At 39.2% G+C, this 21,630-nt stretch overlaps 1 protein-coding gene across 3 annotated transcripts in view; it reads left to right on the top strand.

Annotated features, from left to right (window-relative positions):
* Positions 1–21,630, top strand: part of ptbp3 (polypyrimidine tract binding protein 3) — an 89,706-nt gene that overhangs the window by 64,169 nt on the left and 3,907 nt on the right. For 2 of the 3 annotated variants that reach the window (XM_080188430.1, XM_080188428.1), the window contains 9 exons: positions 6,698–6,850; positions 7,501–7,611; positions 8,736–8,931; positions 10,833–10,907; positions 11,603–11,739; positions 15,410–15,443; positions 15,763–15,855; positions 16,890–17,106; positions 19,131–19,208. In XM_080188430.1, the coding sequence (XP_080044556.1) occupies positions 6,698–6,850; positions 7,501–7,611; positions 8,736–8,931; positions 10,833–10,907; positions 11,603–11,739; positions 15,410–15,443; positions 15,763–15,855; positions 16,890–17,106; positions 19,131–19,208 (1,094 nt within the window). The remainder of the gene's footprint in view (positions 1–6,697; positions 6,851–7,500; positions 7,612–8,735; positions 8,932–10,832; positions 10,908–11,602; positions 11,740–15,409; positions 15,444–15,762; positions 15,856–16,889; positions 17,107–19,130; positions 19,209–21,630) is intronic. The other variant, XM_080188429.1, reaches the window with a different exon arrangement.

Genomic DNA, 21,630 nt, shown 5'->3' with positions numbered 1-21,630 from the left:
TGGGTAATGAGTCTTTTTGTCATTTAGTTCCAGAAACCATGTTTTCAAAACCAGGAATAAAGATCAACTAAACTAGCACAAAGATGCAGTTCATTTTATGGTTTTCATTCTTTTAAAGCTAAAGTTTTTGTCACTTCTGGACCACTAGATGGCAGCAGTTGTCATAATATCCTGGTTATTTTTCAAGCATCTGTTGTGGTGTCTGATTTTACTATTTCCAAGTCACCACAATTACCGGAAAGTAATTTCTTTTTGTAAATGGAATCTTGTTGTCTAAGGAGTAATTAATGCTGATTTTTTTGCAATTCATTCAAAATTGTGCCCAGGATCAAACAAGGTGATATTTCGGGTATAGATTCCCTTTCAGAACAACAAAACAAAAATGGATGTACAGCCTATAAAAAGTAATCTCATGAAGGAAAACGGACACGCAGGTATCTGAAACAGAATTGAGTTGCAAAGTGGAGAATGAACTTAAGAACATAAGAAATAGGAGCAGGAGCAGGCCATCCAGCCCCTTGAGCCTGCCCCGCCATTCAACAAGACCACGGCTGATCTGTCGTGGCTCAGCTCCACATTCCCGCCCTCTCCCCATAACCCTTAATCCCCTTGCTTAACAAAAACCCATCAACCCGCGTCTTAAAAATATTTAGCAAGGTAGCCTCCACCACCTCAACGGGCAGAGAATTCCAGAGATTCACCACCCTTTGAGTGAAGAAGTTCCTCCTCAACTCCGTTCTAAACCGCCCTCCCTTTATCTTGAGGCTGTGCCCTCTAGTCCTACTGTCCTTTCTGAGCGGGAAGAGTCTCTCCACCCCTATCCTATCCATCCCATTCATCATCTTATATGTCTCAATGAGATCTCCCCTCATTCTTCTAAAATCTAACGAGTACAAGCCCAGTTTATTCAGCCTCTCCTCATAGCTCAACCCCCTCAACTCCGGTATCAGCCTAGTAAACCTCCTCTGCACTGCCCCCAAGGCCAAAATATCCTTGCGTAAGTACGGCGCCCAAAACTACACACAGTACTCCAGCTGCGGCCTCACCAATGCCCTATAGAGCCGCAGCAAGACCTCCCTACTTTTGTATTCAATCCCCCTCGCTATGAAGGCCGAACTGCTCAGAATACTCTTCCCTACCTTGTGGAACCCTCAGCGATCTGGATACACTCCTCTCATATTGCCAGCAGTTCTTGTAGAAAGAAAGTGAGAGCTATAACTAAGATCTGAAGTTGTGGCAGGTTATTGGGAAAGGTTGAACTGGCTGGGCATCTTTGCTGTAAAAAAAAATAGTAAATAGTCTGACAACACCAGGTTTTAGTCCAACCTATTATCTGATAATATACTCACAAGCTTTCGAGGGGACTGCCTCTTCGTCAGGTGAATGGAGAACTCTCCATTCACCTGACGAAGAGGCAGTCCCCTCGAAAGCTTGAGTATATTATCAAATAAATAGGTTGGACTAAAACCTGGTGTTGTCAGACTATTTACTGTGTTTACGCCAGTCCAACGCCGGCATACCCACATCGTAAAAAAAGAAAGCAGATAACTGGCATAATATTGGACAACTGTTGAAGAACTGCTACTTTTGTGTAGCACTTAACATTGCCAGACCCCGAGGGACTTCCCAGAAGCAGTTTTAAAAAAGAATATTGCACCAGCCGACACGGGGAAATGTTAGATCAGATAATCAAAAGCTTGGTTAAAGAGGTTTGAAGAAATGCCTTACCGGATGAAAGCAAACAGAGGCAGAAAGGTCTAGGTAGGGAAGATACTGCCACCAGTGGTGGAGTGATTAAAAGCAGAATTGCTCGATCTGCAACAAGGTACCGCACCAAAAGCTGATGTATAAGATAAAAGTGCACAGTGTTATGGGTAATGTATTAGCATGGATAGACAATCTGTTAATTAACAGAAAGCAAAGAGTGGGAGTAAATGGGTATTTTTCTGGTTGGTGATCAGTGACTAGTGAGATGTGTCTCAGGGGTCAGTGTTGGGAATGCAACTGTTTACAGTTTACTTGTAGTGGGGGACCAAGTGTAGTGTGTCAAAAGTCACAGATGACAAGATAAGTGGCAAAGCAAAGTGTGCAGAGGACACACAATCTGCAAAGGGATATAGATAGTCTACATGAATTGACAAGAGTGGCAGATGTCGAATGTTGGTAAATGTGAGGTCATCCATTTTGGTAGAAATAACAGCAAAGGAGATTTGATAGTGTAGATGCTGACAAGGTATTTACTTTTGGGAGAACTTCGAACTAGGGGGCACAGTATCAAAATACAGGGTCCTCCATTAAGACTGAGGAGCAGGAATTTCAGAGATTTTGTCAGCTTTGAACCCCACCCACACATGCACGCGTGCACACTGGCAGCCCTTTGTTCAAGGCAGAGTTGGATAGGTTTTCGATTTTTCACCGAAAGAAAGGCAAGGTTGTCAAAGCTTTTTGTCTTGCACACACCAGGACAGATGGACAAGAATGCCAAATCTCAAGGAGAACCATTTGTGCTGATCTGGTTGTCAAGTGGACTTTGATTGCTAGAAGTATTGCCATGGTGAATGCACTAGGCAACAGTTAAGTGCCAAGCTTTTGAAAATGAAATCAAGCAGGTCAACTTTGGATCAGGATATTGAAATGGAGAAACACCCCCCGCCCCACCCATACATACACACACAATACGTGGATGTAGTTTTGTTTGCAAAGGGCAGGGCCCAGAGTTTGAATATAGCATAAGTAAATGAGCAACGCTGCAAATTTGACTGAAGCTGGTTGTCAGTATAATTAACACTATTGGAATTGTTTAGAAGTTTTGCCCAATTGTGGAATCACATCTAATGTTGCACATGAACTTCAGAAAGGGTGTGTGATGGAGAGCAATACAATAAAATCAAGTAAAATGTTTCTATTAGTGTGGGAGATCAAACCAGAGATCATAAATATGAGAACATACATAAATGTAAGGTATTCAGAGAATACTTGCTTACCTAGCAAGTGGTGATAATATGAAATTAGCTAAGTTGAGGCAAAAGGCAAAGCTACATTTAAGGGAAAAATGGGCAAACACACAAGGGGAAAAGAACAGCAGGTTAAATTGGTGAAAGGAGACTCATCGGAAGCATAAACACCAGCCATATACCAATTGGTGTGAAAGGCCTATTTTTGTGCTGCAAATTCTGCCTAATATTGAGACTGGTGGGTGAGGAAAGGAGTTCATTACAACTTGGGTTAGGGAGAAGAAGCTGGCATCAGACCATCATGCTGGTGAAAGTCTGCATACCTAGCTGCCAAACTCATTTTATTTATTCTACCAGGCTGCTGGACATTGGAATCTGTCCTGCCAGCTTCTTTTACTTTTATTTCCTCCCTATCGCTGAACTCCATAAGCATTTCAGGCATTCTTTATCTCGTACTTGTCCTGACTTTATTTGATGTCTCTCTCATTAACTTATGTTAATATCAGTGTTACCATTTCACCATCTTCTTTTCTCCCCTGAAGCACTCCATAGGTTATTCTTTCCCTGTTTGTGGTGTGTTCTCTTCCTTTATAAAAACATTTCATTGGTAATGGATCCAATAAAGGGTTCACACCTGAATAATTAACTTGTCTATTCTTTTCACAGATGCCTGAGATGGTGAGTGTTCCAGACTTTTAGTATTTTGTTTTTTGTTTTGTTCCAAAGAAAATTATTTCCCCCCCCCCCTCCCCCCTAAACCAACCCATCCAATATATTCAAGACCATTTTTTTTTTTGCAGTAATATATCTCTTAAAGTCATCTGGAGGTTGATTTAACAAAAAAATTTATTTTACGTATTGAAAACCTGTTTAAAATGCTTCCTGGTTATCAGGATCAGCTTTCAACCGTCATATCCAGCCTCCCTGTGTACTGTTGGTGGTTTACATAACTGATTTAAATCGGTTTGTAAATTGGAAAAATTTACATTGCTTCACCATTGCACCTAATGTCACAATACAATTTTAAGGATTCATGGCCAATATCATATCCATTTCTTTAATCTGTTGAGCAATATTTATGGTATCTCCTCAAAGATCATCTTTCTCTCCATTGCCATTTCTAATCACTCTGCCGCTGCCTTTTTACCTGAAACCCAACTTGACCTTAAATATCCTCTTTGACCTAAAGGAAGTGCATACATTTCTGTTTTCGTGTCCCTGCTCCTTGCAATAATTGTTTTGAACCAACTAACTTCTGAGTTCCTATGTTTTCAGCTCTTGCTCTTCAATCTCACATTTGTGTCCTATCTTTATTGCTATGCTTCATTTTCTGCTGGGATGCAGGTTACTAACCAACATGGGTGCATTTCCCCAGAAGTCTGGAACTACAGTTATAAACAGTGGATTACAGATCGCACATGCAGCTAGAGCTAACAACAAGTGGCTGAAATGTATTCTCCTGCCTTGGTCCAGAAGAATGGTGCTAGAATACAAATACAAAGTGTCCCATTAGAAAATCTTGCCAATATAACATGCCTGTTAAAGGCATTGCGGTCAAGGGAAGTTGATTTGGTCAGCTCAGCTCATAACATCACTACCTCAATGTGTATTAATCAAGAGAAGATTCAAACATATCCATCATTGAATTGTAAACCTCTCCCATTGCATCATCTGGTTTTGAGGCAATTTGATGTTTCAATTCACAGCATAAGTCAAATACAATTCATTAATGCATGGTTCATGCACCTTTTATCATAATTGGCTTTTACGATCAAAAGCAAGCAGCTGTTTTTTCTGCAGTGTGTTGTGATGGAATTACAAAAAAAAGTCCCCACCACCACCACACCGCAGCCGCAATAACTTAGCAATCAAAGAATTCACCTTTAAAAATACTTCAGTCCCAGAATTGTACAGCAGTGTGGCAGCACACAAGACATTGTTCACAAATTATGCGCACTGTAAGGATTCGGTGCTCCTTTCCTCCATGTATCTCTTAAAATTTATAAATTGTCAAACTTTTGTTTAGCAAAGTGCATGCAGACCTTTTGGCAATTAAACTAGAACTAGGGGCATGAACTCAAAATAAGGGAGGGCAGGTTTAGGATTGAGTTGAGGAGGAACTTCACCCAAATGTGAATCAATGGAATTCCCTATCCAATGAAGCAGTTGAGGCTACTGCCTTGAATGTTTTTAAGGCAAGAATAGATAAATTTTTGAACAGTGAAGGAATTAAGGGTTGTGGTGAGCGGGCGGGTAAGTGGAGCTGAGTCCATGAAAAGATCAGCCATGATCTTATTGAATGACCGAGCAGGCTTGAGGGGCCAGGTGGTCTACTCATGCTCCTAGTTCTGATAGTGTATGTTCAGTGTGCCACAGAAGCTGGATAAACCAGTTACAAAATGCATGTTTTATTGCAGGACTTAAGACACATTCTCCTTACAGGAGATGCTGCACAGATTCACCACAACAATACTGGAGCTCAATAGGTTAAACTATGGAGTCAAGGCGGGTAGATGCAGCTAAGATGCACATCACCATGATCTAATTAAGTGATGATGGCGTAGGATTTGGCCTATTTGTAATAGGTCGTGAGACAGCAAAAATTTTAACCATAGGCACAAAAGATGAGAGGTTCATGGCAATATTTTGTTTGGATAACAGTTGCAAACCAAATCCTAAAAAGGTGCAGCTGTTTTAATTCATCCTCATACCATTTCCCTCCATGTCAATATTTATTGATGGTTAAATCCTTAATCTTGTGTAAGGGCTGTTGGTATTCAGTGTCTATTCCATGAGCTGAATAATTTCTTTACCTTGTGGTGATGCTGTTCAGTTTGACTTGGAAAAAAGCTCTTGCGCTCAAAATTTTCAACTTAAATAATATCTTTGTCATTTGTGTAACGGTCTCTGTTAACATGTATTCATGTTGCTCACTTTTGCTGACTGCACAGAGAACACTCAATAAAAAATGATGTGTGTGTGTCACTGTTTCAGTTTAATGCTGTCCTTTTTCTTCTCCTCATGTCTGCATTTTTATCTACACATCAATCCAAACTCATTGCTAGCAGTACAGCTTCTCAGTGTGGTTTCTGCCTGTTTTGCTGAAGCATGCTATTATAAAAGCCAATTCTTGTGTACTGGACAGGAAATACTTGCTGCATCCCTCCTTTCCCTTCTTAGCACTTCCTCTGCAGCTCCCAAATACCAATTGTACTGTGCACTTCACTTTGATATTTAATATTGCTTAAAATCTGTAGTTTTGTGTAACTGATTTCCATTGATCCACCATTAGCAATGGTGCCTTCAGTTGTCAAGGCTTCAAGCTCTGGCATTCTTTCACCAAACGAGCTCTCTGCTCCTTCGTGATGCTTGATAAAATCTATTTCTTCTCACCAAGCTTTTGACCAACTTGTTCAATATCCTTTTAGTATGCTTTGCTGACACATTCTGTCCAACGAAGCTGCTGTATACTGCTGTGGGAAATTTTCAGTGTAAGTTAAAGCCAAATCCATTTGGTTTGGAAGCAGGCATACTCATTTCTTTCCTGCTGAGAATTTATAGTAGCACAGACGTCATAAACTGAGTGCCATTTTCACATTGTAGGACCTATTCCACAAATGCTAGGGAATTTGTGTCCACTGAAATCTGTGCCTTTTTTTTAAAAAAAGACTCTCTTTTATATGTTTCAACAAATTGCCGCCATGAAAAAAGCTAGCTTAAGAACTGTTTGTGTCTCCCCACAGCGAGCCCAAGCTGCTCTCCAGGCAGTAAATGCGATGCACACTAGCAACATGTCTACGGTTAACGAAGGCACATTACTCGCTGGTCAAAGTTCAGTCCTGCGCATCATTGTGGAAAATCTATTTTATCCTGTCACTCTGGAGGTCTTGCATCAGGTATTGATTCAGTATATTTGTGAATGAACAATATTCATTTCGAGCAACATAGCTTCAAATTAATTGTTAATTCATACTAATTGGATTTCACTCTGCATAGGTGAACATTGTATTAGTATACAGCAGCTGATACATATTTAAAAACTACTGGATTTAAAAAACCTTAGTACACACTTTCATCTCTTCGCCTCCCCATCCAATGTCTTCCTGCCCTTTGTTTTGGATAACTTTTTGCCATGTGCCATTTTTCGGCAGTGACGATGTTTACGCAATTTACTCCTTGGGGATGTAATTCTTAGTGTCATCCATGACAATATATTTTAACATAAAATTACCCTTTGTCTCCGTTTCAGCCTTTGCAAATGCCTGCACACCACCAGATGTTACAACTTTTTGGGGTTTGACTAGTTTTTGTCAAGTATTCTCTAGGCCCTGGTGTTCTGAGTCCCTTATTAAAACATCACTGTTTGCTGAGTACACAGACTGATGTAATCTTGCCCTGCCTTCAACTAATTGGCTGATATCGTGATGTCAGTGCTCCTCTAATTAAGGGATTCGTGTAGAGGTCTAGTGCAATAACTGCTAACATATTAACTTGCTAGTGGTGGCATGTTCTCCTTTTATACTGATGCACATCTTCATCCAAACAGATCTTTACCAAGTATGGAACCGTACTGAAAATCATCACCTTCACAAAGAACAATCAATTCCAAGCACTGCTACAATATGCTGATCCAATGCATGCTCATCACGCTAAACTGGTTAGTGTTGGGTACAGCAGGTATACTTTATATAATTGTTAACTGATTTATCTATTAAACAAGTTTTCAATACTACTTTAAAACTTTTCAATGCAACTTTTTATTTCTGTTCTACTTTTAATTGGATACAGAATTTTAGAAAATTGTGTGCAGATGCTACTAATCTGGTCTTTAGTTTTTCAGAGGTGGCTCCAGCTTATGTGATTTCCATCTCATTTTTGTTGAGCTCCCCATTAAATGTGCAGAATAGGCTTTCACCATTGTTGCTCTGTAACTAGCTTCTAGCAGGTTCCTGAGAGCAATCTTGAGGTGATTTCTTTCCATTCTCTTCTGTTTAGCGCATCTCCAGAATGGCTTGGCTGAAAATACTGGTTTATTATTTAGCAGGTCATAAGCATTAACTCGTGTCTTTCTCCATTCAATACCATCCTTTTTGCATGTTATTTTAAATATACGATAGCAAATTTCTCACCAGTAAGCCCTGTGATAAAACAGTGGCATCCTTTTTTTTTCATTTTCCTTCCCATTGCTCATACCCCTCCAAAGCAGAAACAGAAGGACTTGAATCTCGCATCGAATAATTGTATTAGGTCCAGGCCAGCAGGCAGTCAGAATGTTATTTTTTCCACCCCGAGCCACCTGTAAATGAAGTTGGCAATTCAATTTTATATAGTAAAGTAAAAACAAGATATTAATGTGAAGCACATCGTTGTGCAACAGACCAGTAAGGCTTAGGTTTGCACCTCTAATCCCCTTGTGTTGAGCTTCTGTAGTGTTGAGGGAATGGCAGCAGTTTTAAAATGCACAGTCTCATGTTCGTCTTTGAGTTCAAAAATACTCAACTCAAATAAATTTCATGCCTTAAACATGAAGCAGCTCCAGAAACATTTCCAGTGTAGAATGGAGTTACCACAATTTTCTGTTTGTAAGAAGAGTTATAATAAATGCAGAATCTCTTAGAAATAATACAGATAGCATGCTTGCATCACTGTTCCTTCATGTTTAAAATACGAAGGATAGGGTTGTGCTTCATTTACTCACGTTGTTTGTGGCAGGCTTTTAATTATGTCTGTGGAACTTCCATGGATTGCTGTATAATAGTTTATCTACTTGCCTTTCTCCAGACATTGGATGGCCAGAATATCTACAATGCTTGCTGTACTTTACGTATAGAGTTCTCAAAGTTGACTAGCCTTAATGTTAAATACAACAATGATAAAAGCAGAGACTTTACACGCCTTGATCTTCCTTCCGGCGACGGCCAGCCGACCGTTGACCCTTCTGTGGCCGCCGCTTTTGGTAAGGAAACCTCACTTCTAGGTAAATACATAATGACAGGTAATTTTTATGTTTTGACGTCTGTCGGCTCTTTTCATTCCCTTTTGTACTTCAGTCTCTTTCTACCATGTCCCAAACAGCTACAAGAACTAAATCATTAACTCACCAAATTCTTTTCATTAATGACTGAGTAAGCAGGGAACAACTGCTCCTCAGACTATAGAATCGCTTACTGGGAGTATAGATTTTAAGTTTTATTAGTGAAAAATGAACAGAGGAGTGAATATCTTGTTGAAAAGCAGGAAATAAATTGTGGAGTTAAGGGGGGGAAAAAAACAGGGTTAGGGCACTGGTTGGATAACCCTTCCTACGAGCTAATGCAGGCTTGATAGACTCAATGATACAACGCAGAATGCAGACATTCAGTGAATCAGCACTGCCATCTGCTAACTTCAAGATGCACAAGCTTATTTTAAAATGTGTGTTTCATGCTGATGGGGCATGAAAGGTCAGTGGCAGCCTAATCACCAGTATTGCTTGGTTATGAACCTCCTAACTGTAGTATTTTCCGAGCAGGACAATGTAGCTGTGTAGTCAGAAGCATGCCTGCAACATTGATTTGGAGTTGGCACACATCCTATTCTGGCGGGAACAATGGCCTTTAAAGCACAATTTCAACAAACTAACTGGAAGAAAAATTCACCAAGCTGCTGATTTTTAAAAAAAAATTCTTTAAAATGTCTGTATTGTTACAGAGGATCATGAGGACTAAACTTAATAAATCAAATGTTGCTCTGAAAGAGAGAACTAAATTGACTTAAAACTTTCTGCATGGTTTATTTGGTAGGAAGTATCTTCCTTTCACCTATTTTTCTCTCTCTCTCTCTCTCTCTCTCTCTCTCTCTCTCTCTCTCTCTCTCTCTCTGTGTCAATCACTCACTCAGCCTTACTCCCTCCTTCACGCAATCACTCATGGACTCCAATTTGAAAATCCCTATATTAACATACAAAATTAGCAGATAATATTTTTCCATTGTGATGTGAAATCTTGTACCATTTTGGTGTACTTGAATTGTGTCCTTGTTTATTTTTATTAATGAAATAAGGTATTTCATGATTACAGTTGTTACTTGGTTATGATCAATTTAACTGAAGATACCTGCACTTGAGTTATAGTTAAATCTGCACACCAACTACTTCTGTTGCTTCCTCTAACTTTTTATCAAAGCATTCAGATGCTTTTTTGGTGTAATCAAAGAATATCTTGACAAACCTCAAAAGGAAAGGGCTGTTCAGACTTGAGGGGGTTGGAAAGCAACTGTATCTGGAAAGTGACACACTCTTAGCAATCCTGACTGCATAATGCAACTCTAAACAGCATTGTATGCAGAATGATTTTTTTCTATCCCCATCCTGCTGACAAACCTGCAGTCATGTCCCCTATGACTCAACCCCTCACTTGGAGCCATGCACGTTAACATGAGTTTGCCGAGCGAAGAAGGGAAAGCTGCTTGAGATACTTGCTTACCAGGTCTGATGGTGCTACTTTCTCAATTTTTGCATCCAAAACCTACATTTTTGGAATGAATGTGGGGAATGAAAGTCTTTCTATTTAAATGTTACAATAACTGCCCCCAACACACTTTTACATTGACCAGATGCAATGTAAATTTAAATCCATTGGGTGTAAATCTCCTTAAAGTCAAATGAATTTTCCTCATCATCACTTCTGGTCTTCAGTATTTAAATATATTCTTATGCTGGGGGCACTGGTAGTGGGCGAAACATGTTTGCATATGTTGTAAAATAGCTCAACACAATGATTGTACAGTGGAAAATGCAACTCACAATTTTTGAACATTATTGGCATAAAAATTCTAGTATAGGAAATTTGGTTTAATTACTGTAACTTTTTATTAACGTTATTATGTTCCTTCCTTTAGGTGCACCTGGTATAATCTCCAATCCCTATGGGGGTAGTGGATTTGGCCCTGCTCTTGGCTTTCCACAAACTGCAGGTTAGCTTTTAATATTAGACTTGTGTCAATACCTTAGCAGATTGCCACAGGAGCACCAACTTATAATTCTTTAAATAATGGGATTTTCCTGATGGCTCATTTTGATTAGCACATAAATGCATTGGAAATCAACAGATTCCACATCAGCCTTCAGTGTTAGCTGATGCTGATTTTGGTGGATGGGTGGTGGTGGTGATGAGGAATAGTGGCTCTTGGGACTTGTCTTTTACTTAACCCATGGGAGTTTCTCACCTTAATCAGGTGACGAGCCATTGATCTCTGAATGGAAAGTGCATGCTGTCTGTTGACTTAGTGTTACCTGTGTATACCTCACTTCCCCCACTGTAAAATGGCCTTCATTGTTCATTGGCCATTTCTGTGTGCGCGATACTGAAGGGTGCCCATTTCAGAGTCCTAGGAGATGAAAGCATGGGAAAATTGATGTCAGTGAGAAAGCATAAAATAGTTTTTAAACTATAGTAGCTATGTATGCTATACTAAGACTTAACATATATTTTATTGACACCGAGTGATGGGATCCAGCATCTTAATGAATTGTTAATTTTTAAAGAAGTAATATACAAGTGTATTCTAACCATCTCAAACTCTCTCCAATGAATTTCTGAAGGGTATGGTTCATTATATGAAGGGTGCATACCTGCCATGGATAATGTCAAAATCCTTACTGCCTCCAGGTCTGTCTGTTCAAGGAATTCCAGGAGGGCTTGGGCATCTTGGCCTTCCACATGGTGCAGTCGGTGGTCGTCTCGCAATGCACGGTATTGGCCCAGCAGCAAACTCTGTTCTGCTAGTCAGCAATCTAAACCCTGAGGTTGGTGATATCCTTAAGAAGCACAATATTAATGAATCCTGTTTAGTTATTTTCACTTTTTGTAAAATACATTGCTGTATATATTGTTTGGAAAATTGGGACTTTCAGTACTGTTTTAATTTTTAAGATGGCAGTGAATTTGTTTTAGATTGTTATGCTAGTAATTTATAATATCCAGCTAGGCAGAAACCATCCTTCCACAGCTCAGATTAACTCCAAATCAAATCAATGCAAGACTAATGTCTGTTAGAAGAAGCTGAGGTTTGATAGATTCTTAAACTGCTGGAGAAACTTAACAGTCTATATTCAGTGCATATTGCAGTAATGTTCCTTCCTGGACTGCTCGTTTCAGCTCCACTTTGAGCTCCTATGCATTACCATTAGCCATTACAAGCTCCAGTGCCTGGCATTGATATTCTGAATGTGGTGAAAGTCAAGTTAAACTTGTTGAATGCCCTCTTTTTTCCAATCTGTGGCTCAGCACTCTGCAAATGCATGTTATGCATGCTGTCCTAATGCCTTGAATATTTGCTCATATTTTTGCAGTAGCATGTTGCAGTTTTGATTGTCTTGTAGATGGACATAATTACCAGAAACGTACTGTTATAGACGCCTAAAAGCATACCATCTACTAACCTAAAGAATTGTAGTGGTAGTCAGATGTAAAGATGGCATTAATCCAAGTCTAGGTCCCAAAATTGATTTTAGAGCATCGTACAGCTTGTGTCATAAAGGAGCTCACATGATGCAAATCACACAAAGTTAACATTTTGGTACTGAAAGTAATTAGGCAAATGGAATATTGGCATTTATTGCAAAGCGGATGGAATGTGAAAGTAGGGAAGTCTTGCTGCAATTGTACAGAGCACTGATGAGAGCACACCTGGGATACTATGTATAGTTTTGGTCGTCTTACCTCTTAAGGGATGGGCTTGCATTTGAGATAGTTCAGTAGGTTGTTCCAGCAATGCAAGAGTTGATTTTTGAAGAAAAGTTGAGCATCTGGGCCTATACTCGTTGGAGTTTAGAAGAACAAAAGATAATCTTATTGAACGTAAGATTCTGAGTGGAGCTTGAAAAGGATAGGTGCACAAGATGTTTCCCTTTCCTGAAAAAAATCTGGAAAAGTTTAAGAATAGATTTAAAATGAGATGAGGAATTTCTCCTCTGAGGATTATTAGTCTTGGAATTCTCCTCTCAGCAGCGAAAGCTTAGATATTGAATATATTCGAGGCTGAGTTAGGCAGATTTTTGATCTTCAAGGCAGGCTAAGGGAGTCAGATAGGAAAGTGGAGTAACCTGTCATTATATTGAATGGCAGAGCAGGCTTCGGGGACTGAATGGCTGCTGCTATATCTTAAAATTTAAATCATATATCAAAGTCAATACAGACTCGAATGGCCTCCTTCTACACTGTCGGGATTCTTTGATATCAAACCAACATATTAAAGCACTACAGAGTGACAAGCCACTAACAACTGTGTCATGAAAGCTTTAGTGTGTGAATGTGTTGCCTGAGTGCCAGTCAAATTGAAGTATTTATTGCTCCCTAAGAATGGGCCTTGTCCTTGGATGCTCTTGCTGTTGGGAGAACTTATACATTGATTGTAGACGAGGCAAAATACTTACAATAGTGCATTTGTAACAAATTAAATCACGCTTTTTCCCCCACTTATTGAATCTAAACAGAGTTTTTAACAAAAAGAAAACTTGGGTGAAGAGTTTAATAGTGAACTTTGAGATTCTGTAATAAATAATTATCCCTATCCTAAATGAAAATCCATAAGTTCTCATTAAATAACTAGGCAACTGTGATTCATCCCTTTCATTGCACACCCTTGTCATTATCCTTGTGTACTTTCATATTTTGTGTCTTTGACTTTTTAATGTATGTTAAATCCATGCTATATACAATTTTTATTTCATTATAGTGTTTCTTTTCTATTACTGTCAAGTCTGATTGCAATTAACTATTGTTACTACAAACTTCTCTTTATTGTAGTTATAGCCAGAACATGCATTTAGTTTAGAAAAGAGGTCAAACATCAGGAAGGGATTTCCTATGCTTAAAGCATCAACTGTGTATTTAGTTGGCCCTCATGAGTTTATAAAATCAAAGATTAATTATACTATGGTGTTAATAGTTTTCTAACTTTCAACTTCAGTGAAGCAATTGTATATTTATATAACAATTATTTGTTATAATCCATGCATTAGATATTTCTACAGCACTCAAGTTTTTAAAATTCATTCATGAGATGTGGGTATTGTTGGCCAGGCCAGTATTTATTGTCCATCCCTCATTGCCTTTGAGAAGGTGGTGGGGTGAGTTGCCACCTTTGACCGCAGCAGTCCATGTGGTATAGGAACACCCACAGCCCTGTTAGGAAGGGAGTTCCAGCATATTGACCCAGCGACAGTGAAGGAATGCCAGTATATTTCCAAGTTAGGGCGGTGAGTGGCTTGAAGGGGAACCTTCAGGTTTTGGTGTTCCCATGTATCTCTGCCCTTGTTCTAGACAGTAGTGGTCATGGTTTTGGAAGGTGCTGTCTAAGGAGCCTTGGTGAGTTCCTGCAGTGCATCTTGTAGATGATGCACACTGCTGCCACTGTGTGTCGGTGGTGGAGGGCGTGAATGTTCGTGGATGAGGTACCAAGAGGGCTGCTTTGTTCTGTTTAGTGCTCAAATTGAGTGTCATGAGTGCATATTATGCAATTTAATAGTTTAAAGGAAATTGATTTTATGTAATGTCGGTAATATACATTCTGTGCATTAAAAATTTTGACCAAATTTTTTGCACATGACTTAATAGTTCAACCAAGCTATTGTAGTCAACAATTATTTTTGATTTAAATGTCTGATTTTCATTACTCTCAAATTGAGAATGATTTTTAATACTGCAACTGCAATTAAAATGTCTTGTCTTCATGCTGGAATAATTTTATTAAGCATTGGAATTTGAAACCTTTCCACCAAACATGCTTTGTGTGGCAGGTATTGAGAAAAGTAATGGACTTTTCTCATTTCTGTTTCATATAGATTTGTCTCCATATCCAAGCATAATCCTTCTGCCAAATAAAGGCTCGTTGTCATTCTTCTAGCCTTCAAAAGTATGCTACCATTTGTTTAAGTTAGCAGAAATCTTTCTGAAAGGAACTTAAATGCAAGAGGCATATTCTCATGTCTGCCCGTAGATTTTTGCTAGATGGTGAATTTCGTTTGTGTATAGAGTGAAAACAGAGCAGCCATGGGGTTGAGTCATTTTTGCATCATGTCAGTGATTTGACTCAGAAAAATTGTTGATTGCATCCATTGAGTTGCTAGTGGGCTGTGGAGGGATAAAAATGAAGGATAGGGTAAGATGCCTTTTTTTGGCAAAACTCATTCTGAGCACATATTTTACTGACTTTATAATATTTCTTCTTTTTTCCTCACTGTCTGCTTCACTAATTCCATCATTTTTCCAAAATTTGCCATACCAACAAACGTCCCCAAAACGACAAATCTGCATTTGAACCTTCTATACTTTTTTTTTGTGATCAAATCGAATGCTCGATGGATCAAAATGGCCTTCAACTGTAATGCTGAAACACTCTTCGATGCGGGCGATTTGATGATGTTTGTCTCCGGTCCATCTTGTGCTGACTTGTTTTGTTTCCCCCTACTACAGAAGGTTTCACCTCACTGGCTGTTCATCCTCTTTGGTATGTTGTCATTTCCACTGCTATTTTACAATGAATTTTTTTGTTTGCATTTAAGTTTGTGCTTCATTCAACAGGATCTCACATCTATGCTATCAATTAATTTTACGTTAAATATTAAAATGCATGAAATTTTATTTCTGCAGTGTAGCATTTGTTAATGTGTACACGTCTTTTTTTTAGTGATTGAAAATTATTTTCCTTTCTTCCTGCTCTGATCCTGTCCTGTCTATACTCTGCTTTGTTTTAAATTATCACTTGAACTATGTCTCGTATTTCAGTGAAATTGAAACTTTTTTGTTTTTGTTTGATCATCCTGAAGGAGTTTATGGTGATGTACATCGTGTGAAGATCTTGTTCAATAAAAAAGAAAATGCCTTAATACAGATGGCAGATGCAAACCAAGCTCAGTTGGGTAAGGTTCATAAACTAATTCATCAATGTCCTTTCCAAGTAGTTCACAATTTAAGTTGCCTGCCTATTTTCCTTACCTTCTCCCTAATTGGAGTATTGCTGCTCACCAGAACCTCACCACCTCTACAAAACATCTGGATTCCCTCAAGTAGTTGCTGTTGGGTGATTGTTGACATTGGGAGGCTGTTTGGCTTATATACATCACAGTGAAGTTTTTCAAATCTTTGCTTGAAACAGTAGATAACATTTGAGAATGTTAGCCTTTGCCAATGTCCTTTTCTCTAATCAAGGAGCTGCAAGAGTAATTGTAGCATCTTGATTGCTACTCTGGATCAAATCAGCCATGTTTTTACTCTCTTTATCATATGCAGTGTGCAAGTCATTGTTTACATTTAGAGTAGTTAATGTAGGAGCACAGAGTTGAATCTGAAGCTTAAGAACATAAGAAATAGGAGCAGGAGTAGGCCATCTAGCCCTTCGAGCCTGCCCTGCCATTCAATAAGATCATGGCTGATCTGTCGTGTCTCAGTTCCACATTCCTGCCCTCTCCCCATAACCCTTAATCCCCTTGCCTATCAAAAACCTATCAACCTGCATCTTAAAAATATTTAGCGAGGCAGCCTCCACCACTTCAACGGGCAGAGAATTCCAGAGATTCACCACCCTTTGAGTGAAGAAGTTCCTCCTCAACTCTGTTCTAAAAAAAACCCCCCCTTATCTTGAGGCTGTGCCCTCTAGGGGGTCAGAGTAGCTGACTTTATTAAGGTAAAAGGTACAAGATGAGTGCAAGCTCCATTCTTTCGTTCCACTTTAGGCTGTAACTAGAAGATTAAAATACAGATTAATATAAAACAATTCTGGTATATTTTTTGCAAAATCCATTACATTAAGAGGGACATGAATTTTCAAGTTGATTTGAAATATTAGCTGCATAGGAACAGACCCATCACTCTTGGCTTAAGAACTGAGGCAACTTGAGAATCCTTCAATTTTCTGCAAGTTGACTTACAAGCACAAACATTCTTTTCTCCTCAGCCATGAGCCATCTTAATGGCCAGAAGGTATATGGCCGGGTATTGCGTGTGACTTTGTCAAAACATCAAATGGTTCAGCTTCCTCGGGAAGGCCAGGAGGACCAGGGTCTAACCAAGGACTACAGCAGCTCACCACTCCATCGCTTCAAGAAACCTGGGTCAAAGAACTTCCAAAATATTTTCCCTCCATCGTCTACCTTGCATCTCTCCAACATTCCGTGAGTAACTTCAGGAAAATGGAAGTTCTCATCAAGGACTAGAAGGCAGCTAGAACCATTTTTTTAATCTAAAGCAAACTGAACATAGGGACATTATCTATTGATTTGAGAAATAATTATGTATCTAACAATACGTTGTGTGGTTGATATGTAAGAAATTCATGCAGTCTTTTGCAAAGTTTTTATGCAGGTGGAAAAAATGTCATTATCTTTTTATATTGACTGGCAGTCAGTTTGTGTCTAAACAACCTGACTTGAAGTGCAGTTTAGCCCAGTGGAAGTGATGTCCTGTTCAATATGCATGGAGTCATGTACTGTATGGCATCTCAATTTTAAGTACTGCACCTGCGTCATTGAGCCAGGGTTGGTCTGTTGTCTGGGTGGCAGTGGTCAAACAGGATATGCTGTACCATGAGATTACAGGCAGTTTTGAAATACAGTTCTGCTAATGTTGATGGCCCACAGCAGTTTATGGATGCCACGGTTGAAACGACTAGATATGTTCTGAACCTATCCCACACAGCTCATAGTGCCACACAAGGCAATGGAAGGTGTCCTATGTGTGCAGATGGGCCTTTGTCTCTACAAGGACTATGTGGTGGTCAGTCCTTGCATGTGCTGTCCTGTTCAGGTGTGTCTGCACCAGGTAGATGGGTGAGTTAGAGATCAAATAGATGTTCCTTTTTCATTACCTAGCAGGTATGTTCCTCAGGATTCGGTAGTACTTCTGAGCCACTGCTGATAATGGACATTGATGCCACCCAGCCAGAATGCATTGTGTTCTTGCTACCCTTGTTACTTTTTCAAATGGTAGTCGATGTGAAGAAACACTAATTTCTCAGCTGGTGGTGGGTGGTAATTGGGAGGAAATTTCCTTGTCCATGTTTAATCCCATGTCATGAGACTTCATGCAGTTTACAGCCAATATTAAAGGCTTCCAGTGCCACTGCCTCCTGACTATATACCACTGTACCAGGGTGGTTATGTATGAGCCTGGGGCATTGACTGAAAAGCATGATTCTTTAGTGTGACTGTCAGCTGTTGCTTGACTAGTCTGTGGGGAAACTCTCCCAATTTTCACATAGGCTCCTAGGTATGAACAAAGAGGACTGTGACACTTTTTCAAGTTTTGAGTTTAGTGCTTTGACGAATGCCCAGTTGTCCATCTGCTTTTATTCTTACACTTGGTCCCAGTGGTTTTGTACAACTAAGCAGCTTGCTAGGCCATTTTGGAGAGTACTTTATTTCCAGCCAGAATCAACCAGGGTTGTTGCAGACCAGGAATCATAGACCAATTAAGGAGGACAGATTTCCTTTGCTAAAGGACCATATCAGTTTTTTACAGCAACCCAATCCTTATAGTTATCATTATTGACTAGCTTTTAATTCTCAAATTTAACTGATGAAATCCCCTAGTTGCTGTGCTGAAGTTTGAACTCTGATTAGTCCAGGCCTCTGGACTGCTAGCTCAATAGCATAATCATTGTTACTGTGCTCAGTTTATTTAATGGTTTGAGGGTGGGCTAGGTGTTGCTTTGCTAACAACTTCCATTCCTCCATTAAAAACTTGTGTGCATTTCTCTCAGTGCAAATTATGGTATTGTGTCTCAAAGTAGTTGAAGTCGAAAGCACAATTTCTTTTACAGTCAGCATGTAAAATCTGAAGAATTTGGATGGTTAATACAGTCATGATGTGGATATGCCGGCGTTGGACTGGGGTAAACACAGTAAAAAGTCTGAACACCAGGTTTCAGTCCAACCGATTTATTTGATAGTAAATTCACTAGCTTTCGGGTTAGCCCCTTCGTCAGGTACTGGTTAATACAGTAACAGTAGCATAACGCTGTGTAACTGAGCCCGGATTGTAATTCCCTTAGAGTGAAAGACCATTGCTTTTTTTTATGTTCCTCTCCATGATATCCATAATTTCTAGAGTATTGTAGTTGAAGTCTGATCTGTTATAGATTAAAAGTGAATTGTCGGCTTTGTGTTGTTTGTAAAGAGCTATTCTGGCATCTCTTTAGACCTTCAATCACAGAAGACGATTTGAGGAATCTGTTTGAAAGTACTGGATGCTCCGTGAAAGGCTTCAAGTTTTTCCTGTAAGTCCACTTTTGCTTTATATCTCCAGCAACAGTTTGATCTCACATAATGCTGGGTTAACATCATTGCAGAAGTCTCAGCAGTTAATTGTTGTTGATATCTGCCTTTTCATACAGAGGGGTAATTTTACTGTTCCAAGTTATCAGTCCTTTATTTATTACATAATACTATTGTTATGATGCTGTACATATTTTGAAGCTAACCTTCACTGTGCCCTTAAGGATGCTCCTGAATGGACAAAATGATTTGCGTTGTATCAAACTATAAACCTATAATATCTGTCTGGGAGCAGTGCATCAGCTTGTAAATGTGAGGCACCATGTGATTGGCACTTTTGCATTGATGCTCAAGTGTGATGCCTGGGCACCAGATGTAGCATTTTTATTTTCTTTTTTGATCCATGCATCCTCTGTGATTTATGTTGCAAGAGTTGAGGAAGAACTCCTTCACTCAAAGGGTGGTGAATCTCTGGAATTCTCTGCCTGTTGAAGTGGTGGAGGCTACCTCGCTAAATATTTTTAAGAAGGGGGTTGATGGGTTTTTGGTAAGAGAGGGGATTAAGGGTTATGGGGAGAGGGCGGGAATGTGGAACTGAGCCACGACAGATCAGCCATGATCTTACTGAATGGCGGGGCAGGCTCGAAGGGCCAGATGGCCTACTCCTGCTCCTATTTCTTATGTTCTTATAAGTGTCCTAAATGTTGTATTGAAAACTGTTCCATAAAATGGCAAAATCTCCTGACCATATAACACATTAGGGTAAAGAAAAAATACATTTTGACAAGAATGCATGGTGTAATTGAATATGTTTGCTTAATATCTTAAATCAGATGCACAGTCAGTCTAAAACTTTCATTAGGTATACTTTAAGAGATTATGAAGCAAAGGTATGTAAAGAAAATTGACTTGCAAATTGGCCTCAATTTAATAAGACATGGGGCTGGACAAACTTGTTCCTCAGTCAAGCATGGAATATTATATAATACTTCTGTAGCGCATTGTTTCTTTAATTTACAGTTGAATTCTGGTCTTGCAACTTGCTGAAATATGAGAGCAAGGTACAAGGATGGCATGATCATTTTAAGCACTAATTTGCTGCAATTGCTGATTACCTCAACACGAGCATTAACAGACTTCTTTCAGTCCCACCCCTAAAAAAATGTCCATTGAATATTCATCTCCCCTCTTTCAATGCTTTGTGAAAATAGTTGTAAAATACTGTTTGATCACAGACATACAAATTCAATAAGATCATGGCTGATTTGATTGTGGCTTCCACTTCACATTCTGCCTACCCTTGATTATCTTTGACCACTGAGTCAGAAATTGATCTCCCTTTGGCTTAAAAATATTCATTGGCTCTGCCTCCACCACGCCCTGTGTAGGTGTATTCCAAAGATTCACAGCCCTCTGATGGAATAATTCTTCCTTATCTCCACCTTGCATGAGAGGTGACTTATTTTTAAACTGTCCCCTATGCTAATTTCTCTGGGAGGAACATAGGGAAAATATCCTTTAGCATGCACCCTGCCACAATCCCCTCAGAATCTTATTGAAACATGTAAGATTCAGTCTTCTAAACTCTAGTGGGTACAAAGTAGCCTGTCCAACCTTGTAAGATTACTGTCTCCTCCCCCACTACCACCCAGGTAGCCTGCCCAACCTTTCTTCATAAGATTTAAACCCCACCACCCCAAGTGCTTTAAATGCATTCATATCCTTAATTAAATAAGGAGACCAAAATTGTGCACAACTCTAGATTTGGCTTCACCAAAGCCCTGCATCGCTATAGTAATCCATTCCTGTTTTTACATTTCCTTGCAATAAACTACAACATTCCATTTGCTTCCCTAATTACTTGTTGATATCAGATGCTAGAACACTCAGATCCCTCCATAACATGGAGTTCTCTAATCACTCTCCTTTTAAATAATGTGCTGCTTTTCTATTCTTCCTGACAAAATGTTCAAGTTCACATTTCCTACATTGTACTCTGTACTCTATCTCCCAATTTCATGCCTATTCAGTTGACCTATCTATGTCACTTTGCAGACTCTTTATGTCCTCTTCACAACTTACTTTCCTTTCTTTGTGTCATCAGCAAATTTAGCAACCATGCATTTGGTTGCTTCATCCAAATCATTGATCTGAATTGTAAGTACTTGAGGCCCTAAAACTTTGTTGTCAAGTTATAGCATGGAAATAAGTCTAATGTGCATTGTTGCCCCTGTTGATTATTAGTGGGATGAGTTAATTAATCTGGTTTGCAGTAAAGATGCTCTTACCTAATTTCAGAAAAATCATGTGTCCCATACAGAAAAAATTTTGAAGCTGAGTTTGTTTGAATTGCACTGATCCAGTACATATTCTCTGTCTCAGGATCATTACTGTTAGATAGACATGGTCTCCTTGAGTAGTGAT

This window comes from Carcharhinus amblyrhynchos, chromosome 5 (assembly GCF_965287045.1).
Source record: "Carcharhinus amblyrhynchos chromosome 5, sCarAmb.v2.hapA, whole genome shotgun sequence".
Classification (NCBI taxonomy): domain Eukaryota; kingdom Metazoa; phylum Chordata; class Chondrichthyes; order Carcharhiniformes; family Carcharhinidae; genus Carcharhinus; species Carcharhinus amblyrhynchos.
The sequence above is the reverse complement of the archived record's forward strand: the minus strand, read 5'-3'. Positions and strand labels throughout refer to the sequence as shown.